Here is a 25,406-nt window from a genome sequence, read left to right on the forward strand (position 1 = left end):
GGGCACGCCATAGATATTACTCAATCTTTATTGATGTCTATGGGGCACACACCATATCTATCTTAGTAAGAATTGTGGAAAGATTCTTCCAGACCTTTATTTCTTCAACGCTGTAAAGGAATTTTTCCACAAAGGCAGTGGGAAAATCCAAAGAAATCCTGAATATAATAAATAATCCTGTGTTAAGGTTGTGTGTGTAGTATATATATATATATATATATATATATATATATATATATATATATATATATATATATATATATATATATATATATATATATATATATATATATATATATACTACTCACACATATATATATATATATATATATATATATACTACTCACACATATATATATATATATATATATATATATATACTACTCACATATATATATATATATATATATATATATACTACACACACAACCTTAACACAGGATTATTTATTATATTCAGGATTTCTTTGGATTTTCCCACTGCCTTTGTGGAAAAATTCCTTTACAGCGTTGAAGAAATAAAGGTCTGGAAGAATCTTTCCACAATTCTTACTAAGATAGATATGGTGTGTGCCCCATAGACATCAATAAAGATTGATTAATATCTATGGCGTGCCCACTGACCATTGATGACTAGGGGGCGCTAACGCGGCCCCTAGTATATATATATATATATATATATATATATATATATATATATATATATATATATATATATATACACTACTCACAAAAAGTTAGGGATATTTGGCTTTCAGGTGAAATTTATGGAAAATGCAATATGTTCATGCTACAGTGATATAATATCATAAAAGTAAGACATTTAAGTAGAAGGATGCACTACTGATTTCCTCATCTCAAAAAATTCATTCAACACAAAAGGTAACAACAATGGTAGTTACACCACAACAAAAAATTTGAACGTCTCAATATCTCGTCATGTGCCCTTGAGCATCAATTACAGCTTGACAACGACGTCTCATGCTGTTCACAAGGCAACTTATTGCCTGCTGAGGCATGGCATCCCACTCTTCTTGAAGGGCAGCCCTCAGGTCATTGAGGTTCTGGGGTGCAGGGTCTCGAGCCTCTACACGACGGCTCAGCTGATCCCACAGGTTTTCAATGGGATTCAGGTCTGGAGAGAGTGCAGGCCATTCCATTTGAGGTACACCAGTCTCCAACAGCCGTTCCCTGATGATGCGGCCTCGATGAGCAGGAGCATTGTCGTCCATGAAGATGAAATTAGGCCTGTGCTGTTCATGTAGGGGCACAATCACTGGATTAATGATGTTATTCAGGTAGTATGGGCTTGTCACTGTACCATTCACAAAGTGTAGGGCAGTTCTGTACCAAGTGGACACCCCTGCCCACACTGTAACACCGCCACCACCAAAAGCTCACCTGGTGACAACAGTGGCTGATGCATAGCGCTCTCCCTGACGTCTCCAACATCGTTGCCGGCCATCATTTCTGCTCAGTGTGAATCGACTTTCACCAGAGAACAGCACCGAGGCCCACTGGTTCCTCGTCCAGCGTAAATGCTCCCTGGCCCATGCAAGACGATGATGCCTGTGCCTGGTGGTGTGGTCAGGTACCCGTGCAGGTCGTCTAGCACGCAGACCACGCTGATGGAAACGGTTTCCAATGGTCTGACGTGACACTTGGGTGCCTCTCACCTCTCTTAAACGTGCCTGGAGTTGAGTGGCATTCATCATCCGGTTTCTCAGGGCAGTGTTCACAATGTAGCGGTCATCAGCACGGGATGTGGCCAAAGGACGTCCACTTCTAGGCCTTTCTGTGACTCTTCCAGTCTCTCCATATCTCTGTTGCAACCTGCTGATGACACTCTGTGACACTCCAAGCTCAGTGGCCACTTCTGTCTGAGAACGTCCTGTTTGAAGCATCGCAATGGCAAGGGACTGTTGTTCCATTGTTAGGTGTCATCTTGGTCTCATGATGTCAAAATGTGAACAGCATGATGAGGACAACTGTTTAAACACCAGCTCTAATTGAACCAGGACATTTATTGGTCAATTCAAGGATCACACACCTGCTGTGATTTTTGCCGTTAAGCTCCTTGTTAAAGAACAGCAACTTGTGCAAAATTTATTGAAACCTTTAACAGTTGGACATGTGCATTTAAAAGCTTAGAGAAGATCACATTAAGTTCACCTGTACAGGTTTGAATACATTTTAGGCTTGTTGTGAAATTTCACCCAAAAGCTGAATATCCCTAACTTTTTGTGAATACTGTATATATATATATATATATATATATATATATATATATATATATGTGTGTGTGTGTGTGTGTGTGTGTGTGTGTGTGTATAACCACACACATGCAAAACCTTATTTATTATATTCAGGATTTCTTTGGATTTTCCCACTGCCCTTGTGAATGATTACTTTACAATGTTGTTTACAGATGTTGTTCCTGATTTATTTATAGTTCACAATGCTTTTAAAAGTGTGCTGCCCATTATATGTGCAGTAATGCACCTCAGTGTCATCAATACATACTGAAATACGTGTTGATGGCAAGCAGTATTTTCCTCACTCCTCATTTCAGACCATAGGCAATGATAGCACAATTTTCAATAATTAAATTTTATGTGTTTGAGTTTCCAACTTTATGGCACTTCATCATAAATGGAGATGGTGGTATAATTTCTTGCTATTGTTTATATAAGCTTATTTCTTTGCCAATAGTTTTTTCGTGGTCGAAAGAGCTACATGTATTGACACAACTGTGACTGGGTAGGTGAAAGAGGTAATACTGAATGATATGTAAAGGAGAATAATCTTAAGAAATCTGCATTTTTGTTTCAATAAGTCTTAAACAAAAGCATCACATTGCCAAAGAATGCAAACAAACAAATGCACAAATAAAATGAATAGTACTAAATGCTAAAATATAAAAGTTATATGAAAGGCCTACAGCCTTTCTTAAGTATTGACTAGCAGGTGTAGTAAACTATATATATATATATATATATATATATATATATATATATATATATATATATATATATATATATATATATATATATATATATATATATATAAAATAATTTACCATTAATAAAGTACAAAAGTTAATTTATTTACTCACTTTCTCCTTTAAGTGGTAGATGGAAACGGTTTTTTTTATTATTTGATTATTTATTTGTATTGGAGTATGTATCATGGTCAGGTTTATTTTGATGAATAACTGGAATAATACTTACCAGTTTGCGTAATTTTGTGTAATTTGTATCAAAAATTGCACTGATGCATCACTAAACCAGCAAATAGATGTAGAGTATGTATAATAAATAATACAGCTGTATTTCCATCATTAAATGTGAGATTTCTACATTCCATTGATTTATTCAGAAAAAAAAAAAAAAGCAAAAAAAAAAAAAAGCTGTTTTCCAGACGTACATAAAACTTTGTACGGCAATCGAGTTGTGTTTTAGCTGGGCTTACTTCACGCGACGTGGCTGGGCGGATTTGTACCCTCATTATCAAACCATTGTTCCTCACGATTTGATAAGTTGCAGGAGCACGTGAGTAGCAGTTTAACACAAGTTTAGACAAATAAACCTGCTCCACCCTCACCAGAAAACGCCCCCTGACACGCAAACACACACATATAAGGCTGTTGGAAAACACTCGTGATTCATTAGAGCACCAGCTCAGTAAATGAAAACTTTAGATTTTTAAATCTGGAGTTTTATTTGCTGTTCACCATGCGACTTTACGGGTGAGTAGATGCATACAAATCTCAAGTCATAGTAACTGTACTGACCTTATGTTGAGGTGATGATACTTTTGGACAGATATTCTTCTAAATTGAGTAAAGTTTGTGTTTTTTGTCGCTCGTTGACAATCTCATCATGTAGACAAACTGACGGTACAGTTGCTCAAATGGTGCAGTCAGTGTTTGTGCTGCTTTAAATTATAACACAAACACGTTTTTAGTCTTCAACTGAATTAAAATGTATACAGGTAAAAACTTAACTTGCATGGTATATTTTACCTTGAACATATCTTTGAGATTGTGTTTGAATCTTCCGATATAAAATGTAAAACCAGCTCCACCTACATCGGTGACATAACGTCCCAGTGAAAGACTGTAAACAAAAGCTTCTTTTTGTTATGCAAAGGATCTTTTTAGCTGGGAAAAATGTTTTTAATTAACAGTATGGTTTATGCTATATCTTTAAAATGCATATTCCTGTTCATTTCAATGTTTCAGATCAGCGAGTATACTGGAAACTGCTTTGTTGGTCTTGCTGGCAAGCTTTCAACAATGTGCCTCAACACAGACTGACATTCCGCCTTCACCAGAAGTCTTGCAGCACAATGGCACCCTGTATGCAGCTTGCAAATTGAGACCCAGTACTTCACTCCCTCAGCTCCTGCCCAAACTCTACGGTCAGGTGCTGTTCAAACAGGATAATCCTCAGGAAAAACTCCAGGTCCTTCTCAGCTTCAGTGGCTTCCCCATTGAGGGCACTCCACAGTCCAGAGCCGTGCACATTCATCAGTATGGAGACCTCAGCCGGGGATGTGACTCAACTGGTGGCCACTACAACCCATATGGGGTCGATCACCCAAACCACCCAGGGGACTTTGGTAACTTTGAGCCACAACAAGGAAAAATCAGTGTGCTGATAGAATCTGAGGCCACACTGTTTGGAAACTTGTCTGTGTTTGGACGAGCTGTGGTGGTTCATGAAATGCATGATGACTTGGGGCAGGGTGGAGATGATGGGAGCAAGTTGCATGGGAATGCAGGCCGAAGGATTGCCTGCTGTGTTATTGGGATTTCTTCTCCCAGTCTCTGGAATACACAGCATAAGCGGCATATGAGGCAGCTGAGAAGAACTGAGTCCGTAAATTAGAGGCATGTGCTGTTACTCCGCTTAAAGAGCGTCTCTTTGTGGGATTAATTTGTTGTAATTTCAACACTTTCAAATATTTACATCAGTTAATCAGAGTAGTTGTAGTAATTTTACACATCAGTAAAATGGTTTGTTGTCAACCCAAACTGGAATATTAAAAGAAAAAAAATCTATATGTTAACTTTAAGAAATAAAGAGTAACGTCTTCATAACTCCTTTTGACTTTTTTCTTCATTATCATGAAGTTAATATTTGTTTTTATGATTACTGAACGTACTGCTGTCCCATCTTGTCATTATCAGCTTGTTAAAAGTAATATTTCATCTAAATGTAGTCATCTTCCTTCAGCACTGTTTGTGCTTTCGTCCTGAATGCTGATTACAAATAAAAGTTTACTTACTAACACTAACCTTGTATAGGATCGCTGAGTCAAGCCTGTACTAGTTTGTTTGTTTTTTGTTTTTTTTTTGAGGGGGGTGGGGTAAAGTTAAAAAAAAAACAAAAACAAAAAAAAAAAAAAAAAACTTCAGTGGATACAGTCACTATATAACAATATTTTCATCAATGCATCTCTTTCTCTACACTAACTTTTTATGAGAACTGTCTTTGAAAAACACAGTATATATCAATTTTTTATAATTGTGTATTTTTGAAAGATCCATCAATAGACTAGACTGGAAAAGCATTCTTGAGAGCGCAGACCTCTGCCAAGCACAATGTTAACAAACCCGTTAAAAAAAACATTTCTGGATCCAAACGGTGATCCGGATCACCATCAAAATTAAATCAGTTCTTCCTTTTTCCATATTTCCAACAACTCCTGAAAAATTCATGAAAATCCGTCCATAATTTTGAGTTATCTTGAGCACAAACAAACAAACGCTGGTAAAATCATAACCTCCTTGGCAGAGATAATAAAGACAGTATAACTGGAAATGTAATTACCTTTTAATAGAATGTGGCCATGCTGCATTCTATATACAATGTAAAAATAATTTTGGTGAAAGGGTTTACTCTAAGTTTTCAGCTTCTAGATCACATTGGCTCACATAAACTGGATTCACTAATGGTACAATATAAGCCTGAATAAAACATACTATAGTGTGCACAAAACAATAGTGTCAGTAGTAGTCGGGTTTGCAAGTTTGTTTTTTTTTTTAACACTGATCATCAAATTATGTTAAGTTGCTGACGCTACGCCTGCTGAGGTTGGAAGATGGAGAACATTTCTAACAAACATTCTGGCAGAAACTGAATCCAACTTCTGATTACCGAACAACTCGAGAGCTACAGCAGCAGCAGAATCTTCACTGGGCTGCACAGTGGTTAGCACTGTGTCCTCATTGCACATAAAAGGTTGCTGGTTCAAGCCTTGGCTAGGTGGGGCTTTGAACAGCGGCAATTCTGCGTGGAATTTGCATGAGCTTTCTCCCACCTCCCAAAGACATGCATGCTAGGTTAATTGGTCACTCTAAATTCTCCCCAGGAGTGTGCATGAGGATTTTTTTCTTTTTATTTTTTTTGCACCTGTGCTGGTCCTGTGATGGACTGGAGATGACCGACTGCTGGGATAAGCTCCAGCTTCCTTGTGACCCTGAACTGGAAAAAGCAGCACAGAAAATGACTGATTTTCTTCTTCACAATCAAACGCCTGATTCAAACTTACAAAGTTAAGTCAGATAATCAGTTTCAAATGTCTTTGGTCATAAATATCCTTCACCCTAAAGACCCTCAGACTGGCAGGTGGTTACTGGAGGACTTGTCTCTTGGCTACTACAAACATCTCTCTGCTGGTTTAGCTGCATGTGTTGTTGCTGCTCTCCAGAGCCAACTGCAGGCGAAACAATATCAACATCTTCCTGTGTTGTAATACACTCTGTCTCCGTTTCTGCCTCTCCAGAGCTTCCTTCTGACTTATCCTCGTCTCTCTTCATTGGCTTGCAGTTCTCTGAAGGTTGACAGGGATCCAATGATTGATGGGGTTTACTTACATGTAACCCTTCAGGATGGGAGTCGCTCAGACACTCAGGTTTCCTCATTAAAACAGTACAATCTTCTGTGACCTGCGATTGGCTACTTTCACGACAGTCTTTATTATTTGGCATTTCTGTTTGAGGGCTGGATGACTGCTGCAAAACGCTCTGGTGTGATGTTTCCATGCTGGACGGCGATGAAGCATCTTCTTGAAAATCTGACACAGCTGTTGTTTCACTACCTTGGTCTGGAACTTCTGGGGTATTCTGCTGTGTAGCGGGTATGTTTTCAGACACCACGATATCTGCAAGAATCATTTGAAGAATAACATTTAATAAACAAAACTGCTCTACATGTGATTGTAGATTTGCAGATGCAACTTCTGGACTAGAAATTTACCTTCCTGCCTCGTCGAATTAGGAGATTCAACTTGTTGAGTATTTAGGATAATTGCATCTTTTCCTCCTATTACGACAAAACATAATCCCAAATAAGCTTGAAGCAGGCTTGAATGCATATACCAATTAAACAATATAAAAGTACAAAGGTGTTTAAATGCTGGTAAGTACAAGAAGTAACAGAAAAAGATTAAGTTCCGAGTTTGAATATCAGAAAGCCTTTTGATAAGAAGAACATACTTCCATACATTCCCAGAGACACATTATAAGTCAGGCCTTCAGGCAGCAAGAAGCAAAAGAGCAGAAGCAGGAGAAGTTATTGTAAACAGAGTGTTGATCTGATGCTACAATCATAAAAAAATATGTCTCAATGCAGGACAGTAAGACACTCAATATCCACCTGGAAGACTCCATAATCCAGACATCTCTAGTGTTTTCAGTTTTTTCTCCAGCTCTGCTACTCGATTTCCAAGAATCCTCATGACAGAGGAAAAAAAAATATATATCAGATTTAAGAATAATAACTAAACAAACAGATTCTGCCCCAAAATATCTGCATGAATTAAACTCAGCAGTGGTAGAGTGTAAAGTAGAACTTTATGTACTTGTTGATCTGCCTCTGGTGCTGAATCACCATGTTCTTCTCATGGATTGTTTCCAGCAAGGCTGTGGCCAGAGACTTCAGGTCTGAAATAGACTGCGGAGTAACCGGCAAACTGCAGCCATTTTCCTCAGACAGCAACAGCTCTTTCACTGCATACACATCATCAGTCACAGTTAACAGAAGACAAATAAAATCGGACATTCAATATAACACTTTTAAAAAAAAAAAACACCAGCCCTCTGACCTTGTTTAGCAGAAAGCACTCCAGTTAGAGCACTGCTGTTGGGTTTGCTGCCAGTTTTTGAGTTCTTCCTGCTCTCCAGAGCGCTCTGAAAACAGTTTAGTAATGGTAGTAAGATACCTTTTTAAGTGAACATATTGTTTAGAAAGAAAAATAACAATAATGGTTTATGTAGCTACCTTGTACTTGACCAGGTTTGTTTTGAGAAGGTTGACTTCTTCCTGAAGCTGATTGAGCCGCTCATGCAAATACCTACGAGATATTTTAAATTTTTAGCAAAATGTCTCAATCCAGACATGATTAAACCTGCATCTACTGAGTAAAGAGGCCTTTGAATTGTAACTCAGTGCAACCCAAACTCTCCTTTAAAAGTTTACATTTGAATATAAGCAAACTTACAAATATAGCCTCCCATAAATGTAGTTTTTTGGGGTGAAACAGAAGTAGAGATGCCAAACATTTTGCTGAATCAAAACTAAAATTTCAGAAAAAAACCTGTTTTCCATGCAGAGGGCATCTATGTCTAGAATCCGAACATCATCGTTCCCCACAATGTGGTTCATTTCGACATTGAGCCGATGAGCCTTCTGCTGAAAGACGTCCCGCTCTGCTCGAACGTCCTGAAGCTCATCTGTGAGCGACTTCACGCTGTGCTCCAGCACCTCGTTCTGCAACAAAATAACACACCGGTCACTCACAAGCTCAGACTGGATTTAACAGGTGTACAAAATGGATGGATGGATGGATGGATGGATGGATGGTAAATTAGACAGCTATGTTGTTCAGTATGTCTCATATGTATTTCATTCTTTTTTGTTTGTGAAGTTCATTTTCGTATGTTCAAGTTTATTTATTTTGCACTTTTAGAACAAGCCTTGACCAAAATACTTCACAAAATTTGAAAATATCATCAGCAAAACAAGTGAAAATTATACCATACTTCCTACAGATGGACCCCAATATATACACAGAAAACAATAAAATGATGGTGAAAAATGTATTTGTAATGAATATGTGTAACAGTCTCTTCTACTGTTTCCAGGTTAAAGCCCACAATGGGGATTGTGAAGCATGCACAGAGCCAGTTTGGGTCCAACCACATATTACATGCAGACATAATTATACTAAAATAATAATTCATTTTTTTGACTGTGTATTTTGCTCATTTTCTTTCCTGAATCATCTTCTAATGTTCCTCAATCAGAAATAACTTAAACAGACTGATGTGACTGATTCTAATATACATGTTATTTTAAACTACATTAAAACTGTCCAATTTTACCTTGTATCTTACAGTTAAAATCCTAAAACCCAAAAACCAATTTTTGTGTTGCAAGCACTTTGCTTATGTCATGGATTTTGTCAGCTTGAAACTTGTTATAAAATTGTCTGACAGGTGAATAAACCATGATGATTCATTACAACCCCTGAACAATCTGAACAAAGCCAGTGATTCTCACTTGTTCTCTTGCCCTTTCCAGCTGTTTGACCAAATCTTCTCTCTCATGAGCAGGAAAGTGTCGAGTGCCAACCTCCTCATCCCCCAGCCTCTGTTTGGTGATGGTCATTCGTAGCAGCTATAGGAGTAAATACAGATTTCTTTTATATGTGTTTAATATTTTGTAATGATTGGCACACTGACATTAATACCAATCATTCCTTTGTTTTCAGTTTTTCACCAAAGACTGTTTGATGAATAGTTTCACAAACCTTGTTATCACCCTGAACTTCTACCAGTCGCTGTTTCAGCTCCTTCACCTCCTCTGAAAGCTGACTGCTCTTCTCTCTGGAGTCTCTCAGCAGCTGGGCCAAATTCACCTGAGTCAGTAAATCACACGCACTGTCATGTTTGATAAAGAGTATGACAACATGAACTCTTCCTAACATAAAATGTTGATCTCAGCAGGAATGGAGAAGAGTATCTGAAATAAAAAGAAGTAGTGATTTGTATTGTAAGCAGAGATGCACCACACAGAGACAACATGACTCATCAGAGTTCAGAGCCGTCATCACTGCTGTGTTTTAGCTTAAAAAACAGTTATGTCAGCAGACACACACAAGTTGTGTAATTATCTGTAAGGTCATTGTAATATGCATCAAGATAAATATTTTCTGAAACAGCACTTTACAAACAATATTATCTGAATGAAATTACTTACTTGATTCCTTTTCTCAGGAGGCAAAGAGGGATCTCCATCCTGTTGGTTATAAAAACAAACATCATCTTTCTCTCCAAAATATAAAAGTAGATAATCTGATGTTTGATCATGTTTGTCTTCAATTAAAGGAGCTTTTAAAACTACAATAGTTCAGCTTACAATGAGTTCTCTGTACTTCTTCTTGAGTGCTTGGTGCCGCTCGCGGAGCTGGTTGGCCATCAGTTTGAACTGATCCCTCTCCTGCTGGCAGGTGTCCAGCTCTTTAGACAGAATCAGAAGAGCTTCCTTCTTGCTCTCCAACTTCCGCTTACAAATTAGAAACTGCTCATACAAAAAAATTTTAAAAAAAAACAAAAAAAAAACATCATGGCTTTGACATGCCTCCTCACTTCTTTCTGAAATGTAAAATATATGACTACTTAAAAATAAAGTTTCTCTATGCACCAATCAGAGGCTCCATGGGCCAATCCAGTTAACTATAAAATTGCATTATTGCAATTTTAAAAAATTGGTTCTTTTGTCCTTCCTAAATTAGAGTATAAAATAACAGTGGCATTCATTAAACTATAAAGTGCAAATCATTTACAACAATAGATAATTACTTTATAATTAGTTCACATAAACCAGGAACGAGGAAGAGCTGTTATCTTTCAACGGGAAGGTTGGGAGATTGACTCCAGGATTCTTCCTGACTACATGCTAAAGTGTCCTTGAACCCTGTTTCCTCCCAAATGTGCCTATGAATGTTTGTGTGAATGTGCCATGTAGTGTAAAGCACTTTGAGTAGTCAACATAACTGGAAAAGCGCTTTATAAGTACAAGTCCATTTACTAAGAATTCATTAGATGTTCTTAATTAATTCATGCTTAATATTGTCTTATATCATTAGTTAGGAGTATAATTGTACTCTTATGGAAAGTGTTCCCCAAAGCAGTACATGTTTAAATTATTTGAGCTGATTCTAAATTAAAAAGCTAATGCTGCTCATATTTAATGTACACATTACATGGAATAAAAATATTGATTATGTAGATATGTTCATTTACTATTTCTAAAATTAGATTAAGCTGTCACATAAATGTCATTGAATAAAAATAAGTATCCCAAAACTGTTGCCTGCTTAAATGTATATATGCAAGCTATCTGTTGATGATATTATATGAAATATGGGTGCATGATGTTTATCTGTTTATGACTTTAGGTGGCACTGAGCCCTGCAGGTAAAAGGAAACACATGTACTTCCTTATATGAGCAATAAACGAAGGAAACCGAAACAGCTGAAATGTAATTCTATTAACTCAGCTAAATCGGGATTTATTTTAAACTTTGGCCCAAACTCGAGACGGAAGGTACAACTTGAGAGTGCAAAACTGTATTTAGTTTGCTTTTTTTCCACTCGTCACGTCAATCAGTGGAGAATTTCACGCTCTTGCGTCCCTCTGCTCTCACCTCACTGAGCATTCCCTGCCAGTCAGTCTCGCTCCTCCTGGAGGGATCCATCTCAACCAATGTGCTCACTAAAGGTCAACGACGAAGCTCGAGGAGTTCAAGTAACATCACTGCCCTGTATCCGCTCAATTCAGAGACATTTTGCATCACTAAAACGGATTAGCTGATGGAGGAACGTGATCTACATCACTTCCGCCCGTGACGACGCCAGACCAGCGTCACGACGCAGTCGGAGACGCTCGGTAAGAGACCAAAACAAATGATTGTTAAGTGTTTTTTAATGAAAACCACGACTAATATGACTAAATCTGAACTGTTAAAACAGTCTTTAAAGAACTATGCCGCAGGCTTAATATGCTTTCATAACAACAGATTTCGCCAGTGGTATCGTGTGCAATAAAATTTATTAAGCTAATAACTATTTTTGAAGGTTTGTAGACGTTATTTCCCATACTAAAATAAAAAAAAGTAATAATAACAATGATAATAATAATACTAATACTAATACTAATACTACTACTACTACTAATAATAATAATAATAATAATAATAATAATAATGATTGTTCTAATAATAATGAGGTAAACGACTTTGCAACTCTTGATGATTTTACAACATGTCAGCTGAAATGGCTACCAAGCTCTTTCTGCCTAATGTACAGCTTTTAACATGACAGCAAATTCAAACAAGCATGTTCTTTATTCTGTGATTAAACTTATCAGTTCTGGTTAAAATTATATTTTCAATGTGGTGCTTCCATTACCAGAATGCAAGATGGGCCACTGCATGGTAAGAATATCTTTTATTTAAATGGTGATTTGCTCCTAAACTCCTATAGATACTGTTGTTTCCAGCTATATTTGTGTAACCTTATAACAAGATATTTTAATGTATGCTACTGATTGTTTTACAGGCATTATATTGATTTAAAAGATCATTTTTCAGTGGTCTTTTCTTTTCAACATCATCAATCTATCAATTATTCACAAAATCATTCAAATAAAAGCAAAAACTCAAATACTCTAATATAGCTTACAGTTTTATCAAAAAATCTTACAAACATATGGCAGGTGACTTGAATGTAGGGTCTTCAACCTTCAGTGTGTTGGCAGATCAACACTAACCCCTGATCTCCAGCCACCATAGATTCACAAAGAGTGTACAACACATGACTGTTGTCATCTGAAATATTTTCTATGAATGTCTTTCACCTTTTTGTCTAGGAGGGGCCAGCTGATTGCAAATACTCATGAAAAACATTATTTCAAGCATGCTGCCTGTTTGAAGCCCTTTATGTTTGCTTGTGGTCCCATAAAGCAAAAATAGAATAAAATGCAATTTTCAACAAAAAAAAAAAATGGTTTAAGTAATCTTTAATGCATTTTCACAAATCCATTGTTACATTGGTCTCAATGTTGCAGATATGCAAAAGGTCACTTCTTATAAGTGCATTCAGGTTATTAGAGTGAGGAAACATACACATTGTTGCTTGACATTAGAACTGCTGGAAGGATTTATAAATAAATCTATGCAACAGAGAAAAACTACAAAATGACATTAAAAGATAAGGGCACACATTCATAGGGAAAATACTTTAATAAAAGATGCATTTCAAGTTTATTTACCCCTACAGCAACCCACAGCTTGTAAGTGTAAATTAGTAGGAACACCCAGTGTTATATATTTTGCATAGGGATCAAGAGTAGATGACTGATAAATATTCTCTTTTGCTATTATTCAGGCACTCAGTAGCATAGTTATACATTTGCTTCTAATGAATGTTGTTCACTTAAACTTAGAATATTTACCTACTACATGCTGCTGTATTTTGATGAAGAAAACTATTCTTCTGCACTTGTAGTCTTCAGCCATACTGTCATAGTTAAAGGGATGAAATGGAATCAAAAATTCTTCAGAAACCATTTTTTCTTTTTCAAGCTTGTTAGGTTAAGAGCATTTTTGAGTAAAATCTGACAATTTACTCATTTTCATGTGACAAGCTGCATTAAACCTCCAAAAAATCTTCCACTGTCAATATTTTCTGCGGTGCAGTTTATTATTTATTTATGTATTTATTTATCTGACCATTTTCAACCATGCAGGTAAAAATCTAAAGCTTGAGCTCCTAATTTTATTTTCAGGCAACATCCTCTGTCACTGTTCTGAGATGCAATAGCGGGAACACCTTCCAGATACACACCCTGACAGTTATTAGTACACTTCCACTTTGTCACAAGACTTTTTTATGCTATCTGCGTATGTGGATAACAATTTTCTTCCTAAAAATTTGGTAAGATAATAAATGTAGCAGATTCATTTGATCACTGGGTCTTCACTTAAACTGGCTTTTTTCAGTTTGGTCCATGTTGTTTGGAATAGACAATATTCTAGGTTTTTCTCTGTTACGTTCTCTATGTGAAGTAACAGTAGCAACAAACATGGTATCAAGTTCATACCTGCATGGTAACAAATGACATTTAGTGGGTTTTAAATTGTTATGATTCCTAATAGGCAGATTTCTTATCCATGTTTGGGTTAGCTTGGATATGGCTGCACAGCCTCAATGGACCCTTTCTGCCTCAACTACTGTTTCTTGTCACAATTATTATTATAAATGTTGTAATGATATATCTAAATTTCCTTAAAAATGGAATTGCCAGGCAGTTCCATTTCAGCAATTGGCTTTGTTAAATATTTTGCCCTCAGCTATGGTCTATAACTGCATTAAATTTTTAAGTTTTTTGAAAATAGTTTTTGTCATGAATCAAGAATGATGCACCCTTGCTTCTTGAGTAAGGTCATACATATGGAACTCCTTATTTTGCATACAGACATCATTGATCTGAGTGGCCAAAAAACATGACAATTAGCCATTTATAAGCTTAGATCTACAAATATATGTTCAAAAACCATTGATTTTCCCTTTAAGCTGGAGGAGAAGATGAAACTCCTCCGATCAGTGGTCACTACAGTAAAGGACCTGGGTGACTGCACATAAATATCCTTGAACTTGTGAAATGTTTTCGTCTCCACATCCCAGAGGTAGATCTGTGTAAAAGAGTAATCACTGCCAAGAGCAAGATAATGTCTGTCTCCAATGGTGAAAGGCTGGAGGATCATCGCTCCTCGAGAAGGAAGAGCCTGTACCTCAGTGAACTGCTTGTTGGCCCATTTGAGGACTTTGGAGTCACCAATGTAGCAAGCCAAAGCCAAATACAAGTCCCCGTCCACCCGAAAGGCTTTGACTGACACCACATCATCGACATTTGGGACTTCACCATGAAGTATAAACTTCATGGTACTCTTATTCCAAAGGTAGATGATGGGGGATTGGGAGCGACTTGCTAGAATTAGATAGGACTTCCCGTCCACTTCAACAAACTCACCATCGGTATCACGAAACCATTCATGGAGAAACTGGTAAGAATAGAAACCTGTTTCATTGCGGTCTGGTTGGTCAGTCCACTTGTAGAGGGTAGAGAGGCCTGCTTTGGAACTGTCTACAATCAAAAAGTACCAGTCTTTATCCATTTGAAAGATCTCCATATCATTTGGCTTTGAGATGTTGAAGACCTCAATACTCTGAAATTTGGTGAACTTGTTTTGTTTTTCGTCAAACTTGTAAATATGGGAGCCACCAAAGAGCTGGGTGACTATTATCAAGACATGATTCTCAATCAGGAATGACTTGCATCCAACAACAGATTTACCTGTAAAGAAAAGGATATTAGTAAATTATTAGATATATATCAATTATTTCAGCTTAAAAGATTGCCAGTGAGTCTGTCTGTCAAGGTTTCTTGATTTCCCCTGCCGGTTTGAGGCACTTATTCAATTGCTCATGCATATGTATTAATTTTCTAAAGAGGCAACAGTATCCTTTTTGGGATTTCATTTTATCAGTATGTTTGGTTGTTCTTTTACGCAATTGAAAGGTTTGCAGTTAAAATATCTACATCACCATGCCACTCATTTGAATCATTATACCTTATTATTTGCTTTGGCCATTCTTGTGCAAATAATGAACATTTTTCTTGCACCCCATTAATGACTGAGAAATGAGTCAACCAATTGCAGTCGAGGCTTTTTTTTTTTTTAATCTTTTACCACTAGGAGGCTTAAGGTCTTGTGACAGAATGTATAAAATTGATCAGGAATTGTCTGGAAAGGAACTTTGAGACAGGTTTGTTTATCTTGGCTTTCACGTTTGAACCTTATAACTGTCTATTTATCATATTCAGTCCAATCATCTTTCATAACCAACAGGCCAAATGTTGACAAAGCCATGCCTGCTGCTTTCCCACAATATCCTTAAACTACCCATACACATCTGTAGTGATTGATAAAACATGGTGTAATACAAAGTAAACACTCTTCTTTTTTATTAGCTCATGCATCTGGTTTACCCGACTTAATATTATAGATAGACTACTGGCCCTTTGTCAGTGGGGCAGTTTCCTTATGTGAAGGTATAAATAAAGAGATATTCATTTTGGTGCCACGAGTGCCACAATACAGCAGATTTTCCATGTATTTCTGCTTCAATACACCTGAATCAGATTAAATGGATCTAATAGCCTATCAGGTTCTGAACAAAGACTTGATTATTTGGGTCAGCTGGTTCACCAGGCTTATCTTTATAAACAAAACAATAAATAACAAACTAAAACAGTGTCTTCAAACCTGTTATGTTGTCAAATTTTCTGAAATTCATTTCGATGTGATCCCATTCCATGATCATGCAGCTGTTGGAGTTTGGGGCTGCCATCACCACATAGATGTCGTCTTTGAAGGAGAAGATGTCTGCTGACATGGACTGAATGGAAATGGACTGATGACGCACAAAGTCTGTGAGATACAGACAAAAAGAAAGTGGTGTTTAGCTGACTCAGTGGTACAGGACCACCCTGCTTAAATGACATTTTCAGTTCTTTATAAGCATCCATTTGTGGGCAGTTAATGATATTTGATTTCACTATTTGTGTCAGTGATATTTTACATTTATTACTGAAGGCTTCCCATATTCTCATTGTAAGCATCAAGTAATATCATTATTTCAAATGTAACATAGATAGTATTTTACTGCCATCATATTTGACCTCATCTCTGCACACTCATTCACAATGTTCCCACAGTGCACCTTATAAGGGAGGTATATTTACATAGAGCATGAATTGTCTGATGGAAATTGACACTTTATGCATATAATATATATATAATATCATATAAGGAGGAAGTTAATACTTTAGTGTTTCCACAAAGTGGGTCTATTCTTTTATAACACTGAATAGCAAACATGGCCGTACTGCCTTGGCCCATTATCTGTCCATATCTCAACCAACTTCAGTTTTTCTGCTATTCAATGATGACTTTGACTCCCAAACTTGTGCTGCAAAGCTAGCATTTAAAACTGTGAAAATAATACAGTAAAACAAAGCCCATTTCTCAAAAGTGCTCAAGAGTGCTTTTTACAGATATGGTGGATTTAATTGCTTTCACCTTGTGTGTTCTAATAAAATGCTGCAGAAAAAATAATCCCGTACTGGGTGAAAGAAAAATCAATAGCTCACCTTTGAAGTTTGCACTGAGTTGCCTGAGACTCTCAGAGGGCTGAGCTCACAAATCAAATATAAGCTTTGGTTTAAATTTCCACAAATGCCAGAAGATTATTCCTGAGAATTTGGTGATTCTTTTTTCTCTCACTCTCTCAGACTACCATGAGATTTGGGTGAAAATACTTAATCCACTTTAACATGTATTGCAACAATTAGTGTAAGCATTTATATTTCATTCTCATAGAGAGCTCTTCTCAATCCATGAAGTGGTCTGACTTTAAACATAGAACAACACTCAAAACATGTCAGAACATAGATTTATCTGATTGTGCATTGGCAAAATACCAAGTATAAATTTTTGAGAGGGAATTTATGTTAAAAAAGATTTAATAAATCAAAAAATTAGTCGGTCAATAAATGGTGTCACTTGTCAAAGTGGAATAAAAAAAAAAAAAAAGCTTAATAAATTAAAGAAAAAACACAGAAAAATAAAGAAAACTATTAAAAGTGTCATGTGCATATTTATTTACCCCCTTGTCTATGAAATTCCTAAATAAACTGTGGTGCTACTATATTTAATTGGTATAATTGTTTTAAACACTTATTTTGGCTTTGTTAAAAAAAAAAAAAAACGATAAAAAAATAATTACTAAGATTAAGGATTACTATAATTACTAAGGATAATTACTAAGAAAAGAAGAAAAAAGAAAAAGTCAAATCAACTTCATAAGCACATATAAAAACAACACATGTTGACCAAAGTTTACAACTAAGAGTTATAAAATAGAAATAAAAATTAGATAAAAATTAGGAAAAAAGGGGGACTAAACAACAAACAGGTACGGAAAGAAAAGAAGTAAGCATATCAAATTACAGGTTGTTGTGCAAACAAATAGGAAAAAAAACCCTGAGGGGGGAAAGTGATTTTATATTTCTGTGATTATTTTATAGAGAAAAAACACTTTTCAGTGTGTATCTTCTAAGTACAATATATATGGATACATGCACACAAGGTTCTGTCCTTCTGAATTATTAAGCAACTGCAACAATCCCTTCTTTCTCTATTGATTTCCTAGTTTTTAATCTAACCATTTTAGCTGTGCACATGCTTGTGCCTGTTTAAAAATACCTTTAGTGGCGCATCTGTTATTACCTGTAGAAATACATTCGCCTGGTGGAATAGGAATGTCATTGAGACGCTTGCCCTTCATGTCGCTGGGGCCTGCGCACATGACATCTGATACTGTGGCATTTGTGTTTTTCAGCCACGTCATCAGCCACTTGTTCTCACAACTGCACTGGAAAGAGTTGCCTCGTAGATCCCTGATGCACGACAGGAGGAATCATCAGCAGTGAAAGATTACAACATGTAAGAAGTTGCACATGCTCAACACACCACAGAAAGCAATCTTTTTACACATAGCAGATATGAAGATAGATAGATAGATAGATAGATAGATAGATAGATAGATAGATAGATAGATAGATAGATAGATAGATAGATAGATAGATAGATAGATAGATAGATAGATAGATAGATAGATAGATACATACATACATACATACATACATACATAGATACATACATAGATAGATCATGTAAGTATTGGGGTATTTAAAGCTAAACAGCATACACTGAGTCAGCCTCACTTAAAAAAAGTAGATACAGCTTCTCTCTCCCAAACCTGCATACATAAACACACACACACACAGATTGACTGCACAACTGCTTACTCACAGTTCCAGCAAGGAATCCAAGTCAAAGAAGAGATCTCTTGGCAGGAACCTCATGTTGTTATTTGCAAGGGAGCTGAACCAGACACAAAAGGAAACAAAAAAAAAAAGGCACATTTCTGGCTATTCTGTCTTTTTCAGGTTACAATATCAACTGTTTTGTTTTCTGGTAAAAACAAACCAGGGTGCAACTTGACAATACAAAAAGGATTTTCTCATTGATAGAGAGAAGATGGAGCACACTTACAGATGAGTCAAAGTCCGTAGACCTCGAAAGGCATTTTTGGTGATTGTTTCTATCTTGTTTTCTTCAATGAATCTGTGGAATCACACCGGATTTGCTCTTGTTTATATTTGTGAGAATGAGAAACTTGCATTGGGATGGACAGATTGGCTTAATATTGGAGACTGGACATTTGTAAACATGTACAATACAAACGTCCCAAATACTCACAAATACTCAAGCTGAGACAGACCAGAGAAGGCATAATCTTTAATTGTGGTTAAAGAGTTGGCATTAAGAAGCCTGAAAAAAAAGAAAAAAAAAAAGCATGTTAAATTAAACAGCCCCTTTTCTTTGCTTTTTATTTGTTCATTTCTTTGTTTTCGCCCCAAACAGGCATAAAAAGAAAGGTTTACATTACTGAATTCATGTTTTTTAAATTTGATGTGTGATGTTGTTGTAACAGCTGAGACATGTCAATGCTATCCTACTAATTAGCATTAGTCTCACGTGACTAAAAGCACTCACAACAACTGAAGAGACGGCATAAGTGAAAACATCCCCTCTGTGATTTCCGCAATGGATCCATTAACTATGCTTCTGTTGGCAGAAGCACAAAGGGCATCTTTAACACACTGTTCCTACTAAACACACACACAAAAAATCCACAATTTCATTACTGCATTGTTTCCCCTGCTACCAAATCAGACCTTAATAATTTTAAAGAAATGGATTGTTTGCTTACAATGAGTTGATCTCATTCGGTACTGTCCGGGGGATCTGGGACGTGCCGACGCAGATGATGGTCTCCTTGGAGCAGGAGCATCCTGAAGGACATTTAACATTCCTTTTGGATTCAGCTGCTCCACAAATGCACAATATCGCAAGACCAGCCGCCAAACACTGCGCAGGAGAGGTCATGTTGTCTCTATAACATATATGATGGTAAGTGAGGCTGCGGTCGGCGTTATCCGCTGGTCGGCATCAAACTGCAGCACAACAGAGGAAAACACTGACACAGGCTGATACGGCTGCAGCTGCGTCCCGGAAGAGTGCGTCTGACCAGGGGAAAAAAAAAAAATCCTTTACAATCACAAAGGTGATTTGTTGTGCAAAAAGACGACATTGGTGAGTGTACGAAGACTTAGCCCATGGGCTTCCCAGTAATTAGATCATTTAAAGTAGCAGAACTTATTTTAAGATCCAGTTTGGAAGATAAAATAGCAACCAAACACTTAAAAAACAGAAAGGCTATGTGCTGAAGTGTTTGTTTTAACACAACTGATAATCAATACTTGAACTGAATTAATTTGTTGCAACATATTCTGTGTTCAATAAAAAAAAGTGCATTATTAAAACAGAAAATCCCCAAAGGTTTTTTTTTTTTCTTTTTTTTTTTTTCTAAACAACAAAGCTTCCCTGTACAGCAAGCCTATTAAACACACTCCCATCAATACCCTTATTAGGTCATCATTGCGTAACTCATATTGCCAATAATGACGTGAGCTACTCAACGCATTTCTGCGTAGACATGGTCAAGAAAACTTGCTAAAACTCAAACTGACTCACTGGCGTTCAACCCAGTCAAATTTACCCTAATTATTTATTATTTTGTTTTATGTGTTTTTGACTACTTCTTTTAGTTGGGTTTAATTGATTCAATGTGCTTTATGACTGATCCAGCTTTGATTAAACTGCGGTTGTCTCACAGATTTATCAATAAAGATTATATGGTAATTCTTAAATGATCTCAGACTAGTTTCGGACATTACAATGATGTCAGTGTAGTTGAATGACCTTAAAAGTCAACAGATTTCAAACCAGCACAGCACTTTAGTGATGTGATGAACGGGATGTTTTCATCATGTCGACAAATCTGCAGCTTCTGCGTGACCAAAATCAGAAGAATGTTTCCACACCTTGTTTATTCTATGCCATGAGAATTAAGGAACTTCAGAAAACAAATTTAGAATAAAAACAGTTGAAAAGCACCAAACTATAATTTACTTTATTGAAAAATTAGTTAATTTACATTAATAGTCTGAAAAATCCCACTTTTACTGTCCAGCAAGCTATTAAAGTTCCGAGATAAAAAAAAAAAAAAAAGAAAAAAACAAAAAGAAAGTTTTATCTATGTGGAAAATGTAATTCTTCTTTTTTTTATGTCTATTCTTCAAGTTTTAAAAATAAAAAACAACAAAAGGAGAAACGTCCTTTTTAAGAATAAATGATTTTTTCGGTGCCCAACGACGAGGGTTGTTGTTGGACATGTGTGCAGGTACATGAATGCACCACTAGATGGAAGCTGCTGATCAAGAAGAAACAAGCTCCAAATCCTGAGAGTCACAGTTTAACTAAAGAAAAAAAAACATATTTTTGCAATAGATTTTCTGTTTCTATAGTCATCATTTAGGATTGTTCATGAACATCTGGAATCATTCTGGAAATCTGTGAAAAAAACGTAGTCAGAGTGATATGAATTTTAGCTGATTCATTGTTAGGTTTACGTTTTGAAATCCTCCACGAGCAGCCTTTGAAATACACAATGTGGTTTTAATGAATAAATACATGGTATTATATTTTATTTTTCTCACAACAGTAGCTAAACTTTACACTTACTGTGCAGTTTAAGTCAGCTTCTCTGGAATCAGAAAAACGAGACTGACAATAATCAGAGACGTGCAGTAATTTGTGCATATTTCTGCAGCTATGCATTAAAACACAATGCACAAAACATTTTTTTTTCCTGATTTGTTTTTTTATGGTTTTCCATGTTGAAATGACTGAAGTTAAGTCTTTTCTGTTTCACATATATTAAAGTAAGCAAACAAACTTTACACCGATATGCAAAATGCACTGAAGATTGTGTCTAATAGAGCTGCAGTATGATAACAGTCAAAGTCAGAAACAGTGTGGCAAGAGATGCCACTTTAAAAACAAATTTATAATTGGATCACCTTGTGGTCAGAGCAGAACAGTTTTTGTGTGTGTTATGTCCCTCAACCACTTCATGCAAATTTAACTGTGTGATCCCGTCTAGACCATTGGCTGGCTGCTTTAGCTCCTTCCTGCATCTGGCAGCGCTGCTCCATTCCTGTGGTTGGCTGGCTGTACCTGTCCACGATTGGCTGACTTTTCATCCTCTCTGGCTGTGCCCAGCTTGTCAGCCATATTTAAGGAGCAGGCTGGCAGACAATCAGGACAGCTGAGTGTTGATTGCTCAGTTTGCCTCACTTTGCCCTAGTTGTCGGGCTGAAATGTGGTTTTGTGGTGTAGTACAGTCTTGTACTTTGCATCTTTGTGTTGTGAGCCCAGTTGGGGTGTTTTTTGAACTGTCACAGTTCTAGCTGTTCTTTGAGTAGTTTTGACACTGTTTTCTGGGTTATATCGTGACTTGTTAACAGGTAAAGCCTGTTACAAGGTTGTTTTTTTTGGGGGGGGGGTCCTTCCTTCCTGCCTGGTTGTCATGGGCCAATTTCATGCCTGCAAATAAAGATCTTTTTTATTTAAAATGCTTACAAACCTCTCCCCCTTTTCACTGGTGAGCTGGGGGTTTGTAACAGTGTGACATTTTCAATGATTGTTCAAATGCATCTATCCTTTTCCTTAAGGGTTGTGTCAACACAACAGTTCCAGCAGTTAGATGTTCCAGCAGACCTTAACTAGGTGCTGATCTTTGTTTGACCACTAACCTATGAGCAGAACTGATACCAACTAACCACGTGCAACCATGAGTCTGTCATTGCTGGCTTAACTCATTGGCAGCTCTGCCAGCTAGCTGTTTTTAGGCTGGAGAATCCCTAAACATTGAAGGCATATGCAAGATAAAACAAGATGCAAATAGCTCCCATCTTATGTCTAAACAACAGTTTTTCATTTAGCTTCTGGACTTTGCACTTTACAGAGTTATATGCACTCGACAAAGACCCAGAGATGTATGTCACATGTAACCCTTGACATATTTGATAATGATATAATGATAATGATAATGTCAAGACTGAAGTCTCACTTTTCAAATGTTCTAGTAAATGTATAAATGTATTTCTATATGAATATATGTAAATATTCTATATACTTCTATATGAGTATTCATTTTTAAGTAATATGATAACTTCGCATTTGACTATATGAATGTTTTGTAACACTGATATTTTAAGCCATTAAAAATAGCTTTTCCAAGCTTCACTGCTTTTCCAACATGAATTTGGCCTAGCTCTGGTTCATGATATTTTTGTACTCACAAGCATATTGGTATCTTTACCAGGAGTTCAGCTGCAAACTAAAGAGTAATAGTTAGCAGTTATCCTCCCTAAGTGAATTGTCATTATCAGTGGGAACTTGCTAATCCCTTAAATCCACAAAACCAGTTCACACGCAACACTTCCCAGTCTAAAACTGACCTTTTACCCTCTGAACCATGAAACCCTTGAAGGATGGGATATACATTTTGTCTGTGTATCACATACAGGGTGTGTGTATGTGTGTGTGTGTGTGTGTGGGGGGGGGGGGGGGGGGGGGGGGGGGGGGAGTGTATGTGCATGCGTGTGCAGAGGGGTAACCTGGAGAAGTACAGTGTCTGGTTGCCAGTAATTGCATTACAGCAGGTGTTAGTGCTCTCAGACTTCTCCGGTTCCCACTCAGGAGCTACAGAGGTCTCAGTAGTCAGGGTCAGAAAGTCACCGGTACTGGATGCTGCAGAAAACATAAACATGTCATACTAGTATGTTGCATATAATGGACTAGTTCGTATTAAGTACTACCAAAGTATTTGGAAAAACTAATATGATTGATTTTTTTGCTTTTTCTACTAAAGATACTTTAAGAGAATATAAAGTAGTCCCTAAATGCCAACAGTATCTGTCAGATAGTCTTCGTTTTCTGTTTTTGTTTTTTCTTTTTTCAATTAGTTTGAATTGTTTTTATTAGAATCAGTGCAAAAATCATTAGTAGCTGCTCCGGTGTGCATGTACTCACCAGGATTTATCAAGTGCTTCTAACTAGCCCATGCAGAAACATGTCAGGCTGTTTGACCAACACCGGCCACCTCTGAAGAGCTGTCATTGTAAAATCAACACTTGTTAGCGCGAGAAGATTTGCTGTGTTCTCGTTCGACTTATCTCCTCACTGTCAAGTGATTATTTTCAGGGCTGCGTGTATGTTGTGTATCAATTCTCTCATTTATGCACCAACAGCTCATGTGAGGGAGAGGGAGCAAGGGTTGAAAAGGGCTTCTCAGGGTCTGTTCGTAGCACTGATTAATGGCTCACATGATTTAACACCTGCTGTTTTAATGTAGCCACGGTAAGAAACTGATCTCAACTTGCTTGCGTGAGCTGTGTCGCCATTTTAAATAGCTACCTAAATTTATCAGCTTTGTGTAGGTCACTTCAACCTGTTATGTTATGTTATGATGTGTTTCCTAGCTCAAGCTTGTGTTACATGGTAAAAATATGACCATATGTGGTCCAAGACATGCATGATGTAAGTATATTGTTAAATTTTATGTATATTTCACAGAATAAACATTTATTTTAATGTATGACTGTAAGAAGGAAAAATTAACAGCTGACTAAAAATCCACCCACCCATTTTGATAAAATTGCAAAAATTGCTGTGGAGTAAACATATTTTAACCTGATATACAGTACAAAAACACACAAGGTCTGAATAAACTTATCCTTCAATAAAGGTCAGAAGGATTATTTGCTCTTTACATGCATTATAAGAGATCACTTTAGTATCATATTGTAAATAGTTAATAGCATTGCGTTCTGTTATTCGTGCGGATCCATAATATATTCATATTTTAAAGATGACATGTAATCCAGAAGCTGCTTCAGGGGTCACAAGATAAAACGGGTAAGGACTGTTTTATAAGATGATCAGATATCTTACATCATATTTGTTTTTATGTAAAAGCTTAATCCCAAAAATAGCAACAGCTGTCCAGTGAATGTAGAGGAGTAAATTCTTTCCCACTGAAATGTAGCACAGTAGAGGCTGAAGTGTCACACAGAAAAAATAATGAAGTACAACAGACCTCAAAACTGTACTTTCATGTAGAAATTAAGTAACAAAAAAAACAAAAAAACAAAAAAAAAACGAGTATGAATTTAATCTCTGTTTATAGAACAATTGTTTCTAAGTGTGTACCACTCAATGACGGCCAAGAGTAAA

At 36.6% G+C, this 25,406-nt stretch overlaps 3 protein-coding genes across 4 annotated transcripts; 1 reads left to right on the plus strand and 2 right to left on the minus strand.

Annotated features, from left to right (window-relative positions):
• Positions 1–3,591: 3,591 nt before the first annotated feature.
• Positions 3,592–5,174, plus strand: LOC306772453 (extracellular superoxide dismutase [Cu-Zn]-like). The gene is made up of 2 exons (XM_079261921.1): positions 3,592–3,747; positions 4,243–5,174. The coding sequence occupies exons 1-2, from the start codon at positions 3,734–3,736 to the stop codon at positions 4,889–4,891; spliced, it is 663 nt and encodes a 220-aa protein (XP_079118047.1). The 5' UTR covers positions 3,592–3,733; the 3' UTR covers positions 4,892–5,174.
• Positions 5,175–5,942: 768 nt separating this feature from the next.
• LOC306774326 (coiled-coil domain-containing protein 149-like) lies at positions 5,943–11,851 on the minus strand. 2 transcript variants are annotated; one of them, XM_079264338.1, is made up of 13 exons: positions 11,718–11,851; positions 10,427–10,588; positions 10,268–10,306; positions 9,819–9,926; positions 9,569–9,685; positions 8,604–8,776; positions 8,288–8,360; positions 8,112–8,196; positions 7,869–8,016; positions 7,664–7,740; positions 7,504–7,539; positions 7,265–7,330; positions 5,943–7,169 (listed from the first exon to the last, which is right to left on the minus strand). In XM_079264338.1, the coding sequence occupies exons 1-13, from the start codon at positions 11,766–11,768 to the stop codon at positions 6,613–6,615; spliced, it is 1,692 nt and encodes a 563-aa protein (XP_079120464.1). In that variant the 5' UTR covers positions 11,769–11,851; the 3' UTR covers positions 5,943–6,612. The 2 variants fall into 2 exon arrangements, with proteins under 2 accessions (XP_079120464.1, XP_079120465.1); XM_079264339.1 differs by lacking the exon at positions 7,504–7,539.
• Positions 11,852–14,575: 2,724 nt separating this feature from the next.
• LOC306773832 (leucine-rich repeat LGI family member 2-like) lies at positions 14,576–20,150 on the minus strand (the record flags this gene model as incomplete). The annotated part of the gene is made up of 8 exons (XM_079263760.1): positions 14,576–15,427; positions 16,401–16,565; positions 18,426–18,595; positions 19,011–19,082; positions 19,254–19,325; positions 19,461–19,532; positions 19,758–19,829; positions 19,975–20,150. The coding sequence occupies 8 exons, from the start codon at positions 20,148–20,150 to the stop codon at positions 14,592–14,594; spliced, it is 1,635 nt and encodes a 544-aa protein (XP_079119886.1). The 3' UTR covers positions 14,576–14,591.
• Positions 20,151–25,406: the final 5,256 nt, after the last annotated feature.

This window comes from Telmatherina bonti (genome assembly GCF_933228915.1).
Source record: "Telmatherina bonti genome assembly, chromosome: 3".
Classification (NCBI taxonomy): Eukaryota; Metazoa; Chordata; class Actinopteri; order Atheriniformes; family Telmatherinidae; genus Telmatherina; species Telmatherina bonti.